The sequence below is a fragment of the Prionailurus viverrinus genome, chromosome D3 (assembly GCF_022837055.1).
Source record: "Prionailurus viverrinus isolate Anna chromosome D3, UM_Priviv_1.0, whole genome shotgun sequence".
NCBI classification, from domain to species: Eukaryota; Metazoa; Chordata; class Mammalia; order Carnivora; family Felidae; genus Prionailurus; species Prionailurus viverrinus.
This window is the reverse complement of record NC_062572.1, coordinates 93,415,681-93,429,703: the sequence shown is the minus strand read 5'-3', so window position 1 is coordinate 93,429,703 and position 14,023 is coordinate 93,415,681. Positions and strand designations below refer to the sequence as shown.

Here is a 14,023-nt window from a genome sequence, read left to right as displayed (position 1 = left end):
CTCCTGCCACGTAATCTTTATTATTTTTAGTGCTTCAAATAGTTTATTCATCATCCATGAGAACCTACCATAGCGCCTCTGTGTGAAGGGCAGGGGTATGACAGGGAGTGTGAGCTCATCTGTGTGTGTGTGTGTATGTGTGTGTGCAACACGCGCGCACATGCCTCAGGAAGGGCAGTCCATTCAGATGAGGTCAACAGTGACAAAGAGAAACTTGACTTACAAAACTTACCAAGGCGAAGAAAACGTCTTTACCAGAGATGCGCAGACATGGCGGGGTGGCTCCACTGTTTAAACAGTGAAAATGAAAGCAGGTTTTAAAAACCTGATTCTCATTAGGATAAGGCAAAGATCTAGAGGCCCCGGATGTCAACACCTTTGAAATTCTGTTCTAAAAAGCCAAACCCCTACGTTGCATGAATAGGGATTCAGTGGCAAAAAGAGAAAAAAAAACCTAGATTACTACAAAGTGCCAATTATATACTTTCATCTCTGCCTCACTTTACATAGATTTGAGAAAAAGAATAGATTAGCAGTGACCAACCCTTGGATTATTATTTTTTTGGTCGTGGTGGTGCGGACACAATAATGATTTTGAAATAAACTTCTGGGGGGAAAAAAAAAAGACAAAAAAGCAGGCATGAGAAGTCTCTAAAAAGAACACCCAGAAAGCAGACCTACATATCTTACGTATGTATCTTTTTTCAAAGGTGTTACTTACAGAAATCTGAGTGATCATTTAATGTCAAAAGTGTGCACCTTCACGAGTTACAGATATTTGTCTGCGAAGAACAGAAACCTACTCACGCTTCTAAGAACACCTTGTACCTGTACCAGTGCAAGCATTTCTGGCACATAAATGCTCCACGGGAGGTTCAGAGGAGATGGGAGAACTGGGTATAATCGTGGAGGCCAAGCTCACATTCCCTTACAGGCAATGGGGCAGGGAGCACAGGATATCAAACTAGAGTCGCTGCCCCATTCAATGTCGCACTTGCTCGGAACAGAAACCCGAGGGGGCAGTCAGTGGGAATTCCTCCTTAGGACAGACGGTCCCGCCCCATCCGCATTGGGCGGTGGGGGGTCGGGTCTGCACCAAACAGCCAGGCAGACGTCTCCCCCAGTCCCTTGTGGGGTCTGCCCCCCCGCCCCCCGACCCGTGCAAGCACTGGGGGACCCACAGAGGAGGGCCCAGGGTAGGGACACTTCGGTTTACATTTCTGAAGAGATGTTTTTATTTTACTCTATTGTTCTGGGAAAACAGGACCACCCTTGTGTCCTCCAGGGGACGGGACCCTACGCCCGCCACACCCTGGCTGCCTGCCCGCCCCAGGAAGCATCCCCTGGTTCTCAGTGTCTGTGCAAAGGCAGGTCACCCTCTAGGCTCACGTGAGTGCTCCCGGACCCTCCCCTCACCACCAGAGTGGGTTCAGGACAGTCACGCACTTTCCAGAGGGATAGCTCACATGGATGGTGCGCCTGTCATTGACCCACATCCTGATTTGTGAGGTCTGGAGCCCCTCAGAGGGACCTTCCAGGGCGTTAAGTCCTCGTCGTCTGGCCTTCACAGAGGGGAAGGGAAAGATCGCTACAGTTCTGCTCTGTTAAAAATGATCTGAACTTGAAATTAATTCATGTGCCAAACTATTACGTATTAAATACTTTAAAAGAAAAAAATTAATCACACTTCCTAACTTCATTTTTTATTTATTGTTATTCCAAAGCAGGTACGCTATGAGGAGATATTTCTAAAAATACAGTTATCTGTTCTCAAAACCCTGGTTATGCAGGAGGCTAGAAATCTCTTGTCAGAAGACATTTATTAACCAGTAAAATATAAAGATCAACCTGTACTCCACCAAAGGTTCAAGTGAAATTATGTCTTTACAAAACCTTATATTTTCAAGGAATGTTTTGCAAAGAAGCAGCTTTTATAACTAGGAAGTAAATAAAAATAATATATTAATGTCTTGTGTTTGCCTGCGGAGTTAATAAATCGAGAAAACTCACAAAATGAATTATTGATAGATTGTTCCTCATTTTCTTTGACGAAAATAAAAGTAGGCTTTAGATTCACCTGGTAAGGCCTTACGTAAACAGGCAATTCACCGATACAGTTCACTGAACTACGCTTTCTGTACAAGTAGGAATCAAACCCTTTTAGACACTGTCCTGAGAGATGACATTTAATGCTACAACCAAAATAAATAACCTAGCGAGAACAAAATTTTTCAAATGCAATAATTTCAACTTTGGAGGTCTCTGTTCACCAAAATTAATCAACATTTCTAAAATATTTTAATACAAAATTATAAAAGAAAAGTGCATTAAAAGCAGAATCTTTAAAACTCTGGCACAATTACAATTATTCTGAATATATGGACTACTGCCGGTACACAATGACATTCAAGGAGAACCTCAGGATATAGAAGTCCAGTATCACAAGAATAAGTCAAATAAGGCTTTTTTTTTTTCCTTAAAAAAATATACAATACACAAAGCAGTTTGAAAAAAAAAGTAATATTATTTAACAGTTTTCTGACTTAAATATTTTCACATAACAAAAGTTTTTATATCACCATCAATATTACTTATATACATATGCCCAAAGTGAACAACAACAAAAAAAAAAAAATCAAAAGATGCCCTTTGAAAAAATAACAGTGAGAATGTCTCTTTCTTCAGGAATCTGAAATGAGCCCGTCTCTTAATATACAAAGTCCATACAATATTTATAATAAAACTTCTCTCTTCTGAAACCAGGGAGGCAATGAGAGAAAATAAAAGCAATTATTTTTCAGGAAGAAAAAACCAAAAGCAAAGCAACCCCACCTTTATGTTACAATGAAAAGATACCCATTTGTGAATATAACGAATACAATACTGATCTGAAGTGCTCGCAGGGAGCTAAAAACTCTGACGCTCTCTCTGGAATCTGGGGACTAGAGCTTCTATTTACAAAATATACTGTTCAGCCACACAGAGGCCCATATATCTGCGTATGTACATATGTATTTATATATAGAACATATAAATAACTTTGAAGGAGAGATTCACATGAAGTAAAGAACTTTCCATCTTTGGAATGCTGTAGGAGCAACACACACTGCCCCCCGCACGGGGTGGGATTTGGTTTGGGACGTGTTCAATGTGGCACCATTGATGATAGTAAAGAATTCCCTGAAATAAAAAATACACCTGCTTATGCGTGAAGAGAAAGTCACGGGGCTCGTACGGTCCTTACCTTTAATCTACAAACGCACCTCTCAGGCGTCGGGGTGGGCAGGGCCACGGCACCCTCACTCCCGGGAGCCAGCTCTGCCCTTCCCTGCTTGTGACGTATGGCTTGTGCTTTCTGCAACCGTCTAACCCGCGTACCTGGATGTCGACTAAAGAAGCAAGTGCGGCCCCTCCCGTGAGGACGGTTTAATCCTTCTCGGTGTCGGGTTTACAGCCCCCCAGGTTTCTGCCCCGATGCTGTGTTCCTGTAGCTAATGATTAGACAAACGTAATGCGGAGAGAACTGGTCCAGCCGGCTCTCAAGGAACTAGTTAGATTAACTTACGGTAGACCAAAAACAGTCCATTTCTAACTTCGAAATGCACAGAGGAAAAGAAATGGAAAAAACTTCCCTGTGTGTTCTGACATTTTTCGAACTCCATGCACCTATTTTATGTGTGTTTTATAAGCTCTGCTTCTTACGACAGAAAGCATGAAGGAAACTATCTTACTTTTTCCATGGTAACTTTCGTCTTTGCCAATACAAAGACGTCACACCACGAGGCGCAGTGAGATCCAGTTAAGTTCTGTTTAACTAGATGCACTGGCCGCCGAGTAGAGGGCGAAACTACCTATCGTAGTACCTGAGCTCAATGATTCGTAGACAAATGACGGCACCGCGTTCACACCGTCCCCGGTTTTTTCCTCTCAGTCTCTGAAAGACAATGATTCTTAGATAATTTTATAACTGAAACACCGCGGTGGTGACATCCTTGACACTTGGAGCTTCAACACGGACACTCCAAGCGCTCTGTTCTTCCGCGACACGCGACGCGAGGGACGGCCCTCCAGGCGGGTCGGGCGCGTCAGAACACACCGGCCAAGGCCTGCCACTCGCTCGCGGCCTCCTGCACCACGTCTTCCAGCTGGAGGGTGCGGCTCAGCTCCTCCGCTCCGGGCTCCTGCGGGGCCACGGGCTCCTGCACGCTTCCTGCAGCACAGACGGGAAAGAGCAGGCGGGGGCTGGGCCAGCGGCACACGGCTACTCACCTTTACACAGAGACGATTAAACAGAGACCAGAGATCTCTAAATTGGTTTGCTTTCCGTCCCACTGGAAAAATCATTTGAGCTGCAGCTTAAATAATTATGGGGGTGACAACTTCCACTCTTGGAATGTGAATGAACGGCCCTTGCCGTGCACGCTCGCTGCCGGACGATTACGTCAACGCGGGCCATGGTGAGCGATTAATCATGAATCCCACCAATACGGCGGGCATGGCCTCCTTACAGGAGGAGGAGCACAGAATGTTTGTGTGACAACAAAGGCTCCCTCTCTGGATGCCCCGCCCCAGGTGAAGGCCCGACCCGCTGGCTCCCGGACCCCGCTGTCCTGAACAACCATGATCCCGAGACACAGAAGCACGGGCTGCCTGCACGTTTCCAGCTCGGGCCTCCCGCCCAGCTAGCAGTGTCCACGGTGGCCGCGGCGAGGCCATGTGCTCCCCTTGCCTCCCTGGCAAAGCCGGGTGCTGTGCGGGCCACCAAGGACCAGGAGGGAGACGGGCCGTGGCGGGCGGGGGGGGGAGGGGGGGGGTGATGGGCCGTAGCAGGCGGGGGCGGGCCTTACCGGTGTAGCTGTGCGCCCGCTTCATGTGCAGCTTCATGTTGCTCTTCTGGGTGAAGCCCATGACGCAGTAGTCACACTTGTAGGGCCTCTCGCCCGTGTGCTTCTTCATGTGCACCTGCAGCGCGCTCTTCTGGTTAAAGGCCTTCTCGCAGAGCGTGCAGTGGAACGGCCGCTCCCCTGGGGGGACGCACACACGTGAGCGCCCTCCTGGACGCTGCGCACACGTGGGCGCCCCCCTCCGCCCCCCGCGACACCGCGCCCGAGGGCACACAAGGGAAAGCGTCCTGAGCAGTCTACACAGAGTGCTAGTGCGAATATACCCCACAGCGAGACCCAAACTAAAACCTGAATCAAAAGCTACTGCAACTCCTAGAAGCATCCGGAAATAAAAGTAGAGCACCCGTGGCTTACACAAAATGTTGCTAATACACCTTAGGCAGTAAGGCAAGAAAACATTAAGTACAGAGAACATCAAAGCCACTCAATTAAAAGGATAGTTTATCTAGTATTTTCTCAAATGTCATTTTAGCTGCTCTTGAGTTAACGTAGAAACTGAAAACTGAAGGCAAAGCTTCCATGTTGGCCTCCTGCCGCAAGCCTGTCTGGCAGTGGGCTCGTCTCCAGTGCCCGCTCTGGCCGCAGCCCTGCCCCTCGCGGTCCCTGCCTCTGCCCCACATGCCGGGCCACCGCCAAGCCCCCAGGGCACGACCCCTTCCTCTGGGCCTACAAGGTTCTTTCCCGTGGACTCTGCACGGCTGCCTCCTGGTCAGGGGTCTGTCCGCTCTCCCGGCGCGGCCTTCCTGGACCACGTGTCAGCAGGAAGCACCGCGTGGTGGCTCAGAGATCACCTGCTCTGCTCCCAGGGTGTCGCTCTAAGTCTGTCCCTGCTACCCAGTGGCCGAGACACAGGAGGTCTCAACCACGGCTCACCGGTGCCAGGCAGAGCCGTGAAAGGGCTCCGACGCTGTCCTGCCGTAATCCCCGGGACTCTGCATGCGAGGACGTCGTACCTGTGACGGTGCTCCCTCACACAGAGGGAACGGTATCACAGACGTCATTACAGCCACAGGTGAGTGGACGGGGGACCCAGAGGGAGATCGTCCCTGTGGGCCCACACACACCCTGCCAGAGCAGAGGCGGCCGCCGCAGGGACCGGAGGCTGCACGGGGCTCTCCGCTGGTTTGCAGACGGAGCGCCCGCGGGAAGGGGGCGGTCCCGGAAAGCGGCACGCAGCGCACGGGGCGACGTGCCAGCAGCGGGCTCTCCACGCCTCCGTACGCACCCGGCTCGTTGGGAAAGCCCCTTAGCGCGTAAATACACGAGCAGGTACGGCCTCGCTGTTTTTCACTCCCACGCTGCCGAGTGCCGGCCTGTGCGGGCCACCGGGGACGTCCCCGAGGACGCCAGAGCCCGGGGCCGGGAGGGGCGCGGACGGGGCCGGCCAGGGGCACCGGAGGGCGCAGAGGCCTCGTGGGGGGGCGGTGTCCGGGCTGACACCTGAAGAGGAGTCAGAGGAGGCCGGGCGGAGGGAGACCTGGAGGCCAGCACAGGTCGCGCACAGCAATGCCAGTCACGGGACAGCAGGCGCAGCTGCAGGTCCTCAGAGGGCACGAGACGGCCACGTCCGCCTGTCCCCCAGGGTCTCCACCCGGCCGGCACGGAGGCAGACCAGGCCTCGGCGGAGCAGGGAAGGCGCTGAGGCGGAGGCCGCCGGGCCGGATCAGGGCGGGTGGCGCGTCACGGGGCGGGAGAGGCAGGGACAGACCCGAGCAGGCTCAGGTGGGGACAGGACGTCCACAGAGAAGCCTGAGGATGTAGGGGAAGGGAAGGAACGGCCCCCGAATGCGGGCCCAGCCCTGGAGGACGCAGCAGACGGCGCCTCATTCGTCTTGAGTTCTGCGGTTGCCCTGGAGACCACAAACTCTGTGGCCTGCGGAAGCCAGCGGGCCAAGGGACCGACGGCAGCGTGCAGCCCCAGCTCCACAGGGCACGTGTGCCGCGATCCCCTTTCCTCGGCGGCGCCCCGGCGCCCGGGCGCCCAGCCCGACGGCGCGGCCCGGTTACCTGTGTGGATACGGCTGTGCCGCTCCAGCTGGCTGGGCTTGGCGAACGCCTTCTCACAGGTGTCACACTTGAACACTCTGGGCTTCTGGGAGCTGAGGGAAGGGCCGGCTTGGTGCGTCTGCATGTGCTCCTGTTAACGACCACACAAGACACCTGAGGTCACGCCGGGACCACAGACCTGTGACAGGAAAGGCAACACGGCCACGGGATCACGTCCGCGGCACGGCCCACCCGGGGCCCCGCCCCGCGGGTCGGGCACAGCAGGCCGACCCCGCCGGCCTCGGGCACCAGCTGTGCGGCTCTCCAGGGCCTCTGCCCTCCCTCGTTGCCCGTGACCGTGATGGTTTTTAGGAGCACCGCTCAGCTATTCTGCAGGGATGTTCGTCAACTGAGAACCGTCTGAAATGTTTCCCGTGACGGGACCGTGGCTCTGGGCTTAGGGGGTAAGGAGGTGTCCCGGTCCCAGACTATCAGGGGCGCACAGCCTGCTCCGTGACCGTGGACAAGCTGCACCACGTGGCTGACGTCTCACCTGTCAGCCCCTCCCAGGCACACTTTGCTTTTCGAGCATCCTCCTGCGCCCTGGGGAAGAAGGAAGGAGGAGGGGACGCCACGAGGGCGGTGTCCACACAAATTGCTTGGGTTTGTCTCCTTTCCTGGCCATTAACTTCTCCAAGCACATTTACGTCCGCGAGGACTCGCAGGGATTTATCGTGCGCCGTGGGTTATAACCCAACGCTACCTTATACCTTTTCTTGCTGCAACTGTTCCAGCTCTGGCAGCCGGGAGCTCTTCCAGAGGGTTCCCGGGTGCCTTCGACACATTTGTTACCCTTTACTTTCCACCGGTGAGATTCAGGACTTCCGCCGAATCGCGTCGGTCACCCTCGGAGGGGGTGGCGGTGCTGGGGTACGGTGGCCGGGCCGCGGGGGAGCCTACCTTGAGGTGAGTGGCGCGCTTGAAGGCCTTCCTGCACACGGGACACACGTGGATGCGCTCCCGGCCGTGCACCTCCTTGCTGTGCTGCAGCAGCATGGCGGCCGACGCGAAGCCGCGGCCACACTCCACGCACTGGTGCAGCCGGGCCTCCTTCTCGGGCGGCCCGCCCTGGGCCAGGCTGGCAGAGACGTCAGTGACCTGCGGTGGGGCCGGAAACCCCGGGCGTTACTCCACGGCTGCGGCTTGCAGCAGAGCGACAGAGGCACCCTCCGACACAGGCACACCCAGCCCTGAGTGTCGTCTGTCACCCTAGGGGGGGCGGCGGAGACCCAGGCATCCTATCTGACCGGCCCGCTCTCGTACTCGGGGCAGAGTTTAGAGAACGGAACGGGGTTCCGCACACGTGACCTCCCAGGTGCAAATTCGGCTCCCACCTGACGTCCCGGGTGCTCTGGAGAGAGCTTCTCCACCCTGTCCCTGGCTTCCTCATCTGGTCAACCATAACTATCAGGGCTGGTGACGGTTTGATGAGGTAAGCCATGAAAGGTCCTGAGAGTAATGCCTGGCTTACAGCACGTACTCAGGAAATGCTATTTGTGCTAGTAGTTTTAGCAGAGACAAGTATAAACGACACTGCCCCCACAATGCTGCTGCCTTGGCTGAAGATCTTTCTCAGCAAAGTGCAATATAAATAATTACTTAGTAGAAGATGTTTTTAGCTTTTGATTGGATGAGAGCATTTTCTCCAAACTTTAACCACAACGAATTAGGTTTTCAAATCATTTTAATGGGATGCCATTAACACCCGGAGAATAAATAAAGCCAGAGGAGTTTACTACTCACTTTTATAAAAAAAGTCTTTGGTTTTGCAGGTGAAAACTTATATAGGACAATTTAGTGGAAGAAAATCAGAAATAGTTATAAAGATAATTGACGGGATTTTTCAACATTTTTGTTCTAGTTTATCAACTACTTTTTCATAATACTGTAATATACAAAAGTGGATAAAATTTAAACACCTAACAAGAGAAGATTTCTACAAGGTGCTCTAATGTTATTAATCTGTGCCGTAATAATAATAAAAAAAAAAAGAATGGAATGAAAAAACAAAATAGAAAACATGAGAGGGACAAAGATGATGCAGTTGCGTCACGTGCCATAAATAGGTGTCACTTTGTGGTGCCTGTTAGGGATACACGTTTCTACGTGTGACGGTGTGTGCAAAGCAAAGAAACAAGGACACACTGTGTATTCAGATCAGCGCATAAAATATATTTGTTGTGAGTCAAAAAAAGTCTGAAAACCCCTGGAATAAATCAGACTCAAAGCGCCTGGGTGGCTCAGTCGGTTGAGCGTCCGACTTCGGCTCAGGTCATGATCTCGCGGTTTGTGAGTTCGAGCCCCGCGTCAGGCTCTGGGCTGACAGCTCAGAGCCTGGAGCCTGCTTCAGATTCTGTGTCTCCCTCTCTCTCTGCCCCTCCCCTGCTCATGCTCTGTCTCTCTCTCTCTCTCAAAAATAAATAAACATTAAAAAAAATTAAAACAAAAACAAAACAAAAACAAACCACACGATTAAAGCACATGATGCAAAAAGTGCAGCCCCTAAAACAGACCCTGGGAGCTAATGGCGCTGACGTGCCTCCATTCCTCCGCTGGTCCTTCCCAGTAGCTATGATAACTGGATGCCATCACAAGACATGAAGACTCAAGGCGGCGCCCTATCTCTGGGACCACAAGTGAAAGATCAGATGGGGAGCCTCCCCAGGCCGTCCTCCACAGGCAGCACAGCCCGAGAGCCCCAGAGACAAGTGGGCTACCATGACCCGCGCTGACATGCAGCTGCATGAGGCTGACCGAGTCTCAATTCTTCAACACAAAGGAGTCCTCGGGGGGGGCGCCTGAGTGGCTCACTTAAGCATCTGATTCGGCTCGGGTCATGATCTCCTGGCTTTACGAGTTCAAGCCCCACGTGGGGCTCTGTGCTGACAGCTCAGACCTGGAGCCTGCTGCACAATCTGTGTCTCTCTCTCCATCTGCCCCTCCCCCACTTGTGCTCTCTTTTAAAAATAAAACAAAATTAAAAAAAATAAAGGAGCCCTCATCCCATTGAAAGGCCAATGAGAAATTTTCTTGAAAACTTACTTGCTAAAATTGCATAAAATGTAATGCTGCTTACAGTCAGTATTTATTATCTGTACTTTAACTTTGAAAAGTTTTAAGGAAAGAGTTTTTAGATAATTGTATATTTAGAACTATCATTCACTAAATCTTAGACGCTGAAAACATGCATTTTAAGTACAAAACTGGTCAAATGACAAATAGGTCATGCAGACACATATAGGTGTGATGCATGAAAAAGTATAACCAGACTTAAAACAATCAGCAAAGGCTTGACAAGAAAACCTATGAAAAGAACTAAATGCAGGTAAATGGCCGAGTGAAGTCGGATCGGTTGGCCAGAGGAATAAATTTACAACCAGACTCACGAGTTGTTTCTACATGACTCTGCAATACGGAAAGCCCACCCAATAAGCAACATATCACGGCCCGGAAGAGACCAGTGTCCTCCGCTCACCACTGGCTGCCCCGCAGCACCCACTCCTCATCCCCGCGCGGGTGCAGACGCCCCCCCACCCCCGGAGGGACCAGCCCTTCTCGGTCCATGTGTGTCAGCACCTGGGGCTGAGTGCGAGCGACGTACCTGGTAGGTGATGTCTTCGCCAGCAGCGGAGGAGGGCTGGGGGGTGTGGCTCACTAAGATGACCTGTGGGGAGCCCGCTCCCCCTTGGCCGGAGAGCGAGGGATCCGTGAGTAAGGCTGGGAACTGCTGACCCTGCTGAAGACAGACTGTGTTAGAGGCCGTACCGTTATCAAACCCAGGAAGAATTTAAAAGATCGCTTCGGGAGCCGTTACTGTGGAAAATGAGCTGGCAGGCCCTCGGAAACAACCACAGAATCAGCAGGTGGCCGGGCAGCTCCGTCCCAGGTATCCGCCACAGGGAAACAAAAACGCTTATGCACGAACGTTCATGGCAACCAAGAAGGGGTTGTAAACCGACGTGTATCTACGCTTTTTTCAGCACGAGAAGGGTGAGCTGTGGAAACAGAAGACGCTGAGTGAGGGGGGCCGGTGCAGACCCACTCATGTGACGCGTCCCAAACAGGTGTGTCCACAGAAGGGGAGAGCGCCTGGTGCTTGTCAGGGGCGGGGGAGACAGCGAGAGGTGGGCAGGGGTGACACGGGGGTGACTGCGAGCTGCTCACGGTGCCACATTTCTGAGGTGATGATATGTTCCCAAACGAGATGTGGTCGTGGGTGTGCAACTCTATAAACATACTAAAGACCGGTAGGTTGTATACTTTAAGTTGAACAAGTGAACGCTACAGCACACACGTTATATCTCAACAAAGTTGTAAATATATATATATCATAAGCACTCGTGCTTAAAAACACACATTTCGGGGGTGCCTGGTGGCTCAGCTGGTTAAGCATCTGACTCTTGGTTTCAGCTCAGGTCATGATCTCGTGGTTCATGGGTTCGAGCCCCACATGGGGCTCTGTGCTGACAGCTCAGAGCCTGGAACCTGCTTCGGATTCTGTGTCTCCCTCTCTCTCTGCTCCTCCCCTGCTCATTCTCTCTCTCAAAATCAACTTTAAAAAAAAACCCAGAACACCACACATTCCATTTTGCTGTGGCCACCAGCTACTTTGAGCCTTCCCCTGCTCCAGCACACCTCCCACTGTGCCCGGCGGGCCGACCGCACATGCCAGCGCGGGAGCCACGCAAACGTGGCACACACACAGCGCGGGCTGCCGAATCGGCACAGACTCCAACACGGCCGACCCGCGATCAGAACGTGTGCGTGAAACACAAGGATTCAAGAGCCAACACCCACGCACGAAGGGGCCAGGAGTCTCCAAGAGAACTTGGGTCGTAAAGAACGTGGCCCGTGTCACAGGTCCCCCACGGCTGAAGACAAGGGCTGTTCTTGTGTCTTTGGGACACTGCGCGAGCTGTGCTCCAATGGGGCAGAGACTTGAGCAGGGGTGGGCGGTGGAAAATGGACTGAGAAGGCAGTGAAGGAATTTTAGGTCCACTTCTTGTGGAAAGACACTTCCCAAGGCACACAGGGACACATGGGGCAGAACATAAATTTACAAGGACATCGTCATAGATTCTAGACAAAAGGAGTGTCTTAAATTGATTTGGATTCTATGCTTTCTGCAGGCACCTTTACAAAAAAAAACAAAATGATATTTTAGGTGTCTCCATATATCAAATTTTTTTACACGGACGTATTTTGAAAAGTTCTGATCTACATCCACAGAGATTCCCGCTCGCTATCCCCCTCCGGTGGGGAAGACGGTTCGATACGGCTCCCTTCAAGTACTGGTGACTCCTGCACCGTGGTGCCTTGTCTGCGACCGGCTCTGCCTGTCCTCTCGCCAAACCACCCGATTTGGGGGAATGGCATCGATCAAAATTAATAAATTCACATTTCGTAATTTTACCCATCAAAGACAAATGCAACTGCTGGCCAGAAATTCTGATACACCTAAGAACCAGCGTTGGCTCAGTAAATCCATATACTCTCAAAGAAAGCTAAGGCCTCTGAGATACTCAGCTTCTATAGGGTTTTCAAGGACAAATCGCAACTCCTTTTGTTCTGAAGGGACAAAATCACAGAAGCGGGGGACAGATGAGCAATTATCAGGGGAAGGGGATGCAGGAAATCAAACGTGAGGGACCTTGTGGGCTGGAACTTGTGGGCTGGAAGGTCCTGTGATACTACCCCTGCAGCTTTACAAGATACTACCACTGGGGATACCACAGGTGCACCAGCTCCCCCCGTATCCTTTCCTAAAACTGACGACGAGTCGATAATTATCTCAAAATAAAAAGTTTAATGAAAAGAACCCCAAACACAGCGTAACTTAATAGCTTACTGTTGGTGGTTCAATTGCTAATATTAAGTCTTCTTAATGTATACACCCTGATTTAAAAATCAAGCATTCAGGAGCACCTGGGTGGCTCAGTCGATTAAGCGTCCAACTTCAGCTCGGGTCACAATTTCGCAGCTTCTGAGTTCAAGCCCCATGTCGGGCTCTGTGCTAACAGCTCGGAGCCTGGAGCCTCTTTGGATTCTGTGGGTGTGTGTCTCTCTCTCTGCCCCTTCCCTGCTCCTGCTCTCTCTCGTGTGCTCTCAAAAATAAATGAATATTCAAATTTTTTTTAATATATAAAAACCAAGCATCTAGTAAAATAAATGCTCAACCATCAGCCACACTCATGAATGCAGTGACCTGAATCTGCTAAAATGACGCCATCTGAAAGTCATTTATTTTCGCTTTGCAGTATTACTTACAGTGTGTTTCTTTGCTATATTTGGCTCGCACTGTGTTAGAAGTTACAGGAATTCTCGCTCTCTAGCACACGTGGGTTTTGCAAGCACCTGAACGCTGCTGGGCCGAGGGCTGCAGAAGAGTCACGGGGAGGGAGGGGACCACTACCAGACTCCAGCCCCACCCACTACTACTGAATCAACCCTGCAGGACGAGAGCCAAGGATTGTCACATGCAAACAAGTCTGGGAAATACTGCTGCAAAATTACCAAGAGTTGCCACACTGATGGGTGAGACTTGGTATGATGGCAAATGTGACTCCGTGTCAGGTCCCTCGAAGTCAACCTAATTTAATATTCCCATGTGCTAATCTCACCAGGAATATATTCGTAGCAGCTCATGGCCTCAATTCCCTGTAGAACTCTTAATGAACTACAATAAACGCTGCGCCTCAATGAAAATGCCGCGAGAGTTAGAACAAGCCAGGACCAGGACGAGACACGTACAGGAAGGAAGCGGAGGAGCTGGAATTAGCAGCCCGGGCTAAAACAAATCCCGTTACTTCAGAACCGGCTGCTTTTCACATCGAGAGTCTCCAATCAGACTTGTCAGTGTCCACTTCACCGCACTGTCAAATTCTGACTTCTTATTAAGACCCGGAAAACCACATTTACATGTCTAACCACTAAGTTTCCTAGGTTTTGTACCGGGCCAGTTGTCTGTACTAACAGAGTTAATTAATAAAAACCAAACGAACAAACAAGAAACCAAAACCCACAAGAATTCATATAAAATAGAATTCCCATCAAGAATCAGTTACTTCTTTTGG

General features: G+C 51.2%; 1 protein-coding gene across 7 annotated transcripts in view; it reads right to left on the bottom strand.

Moving 5' to 3' along the window:
* Positions 1–1,687: 1,687 nt before the first annotated feature.
* Positions 1,688–14,023, bottom strand: part of ZNF236 (zinc finger protein 236) — a 107,729-nt gene continuing 95,393 nt past the window's right edge. For 6 of the 7 annotated variants that reach the window (XM_047826612.1, XM_047826609.1, XM_047826613.1 and 3 more), the window contains 5 exons: positions 10,552–10,686; positions 7,851–8,048; positions 6,912–7,041; positions 4,848–5,024; positions 1,688–4,210 (listed from right to left, as the gene is read on the bottom strand). In XM_047826612.1, coding sequence (XP_047682568.1) covers positions 4,086–4,210; positions 4,848–5,024; positions 6,912–7,041; positions 7,851–8,048; positions 10,552–10,686 — 765 coding nt within the window. In that variant the 3' untranslated portion in view covers positions 1,688–4,085. The remainder of the gene's footprint in view (positions 4,211–4,847; positions 5,025–6,911; positions 7,042–7,850; positions 8,049–10,551; positions 10,687–14,023) is intronic. The other variant, XM_047826611.1, reaches the window with a different exon arrangement.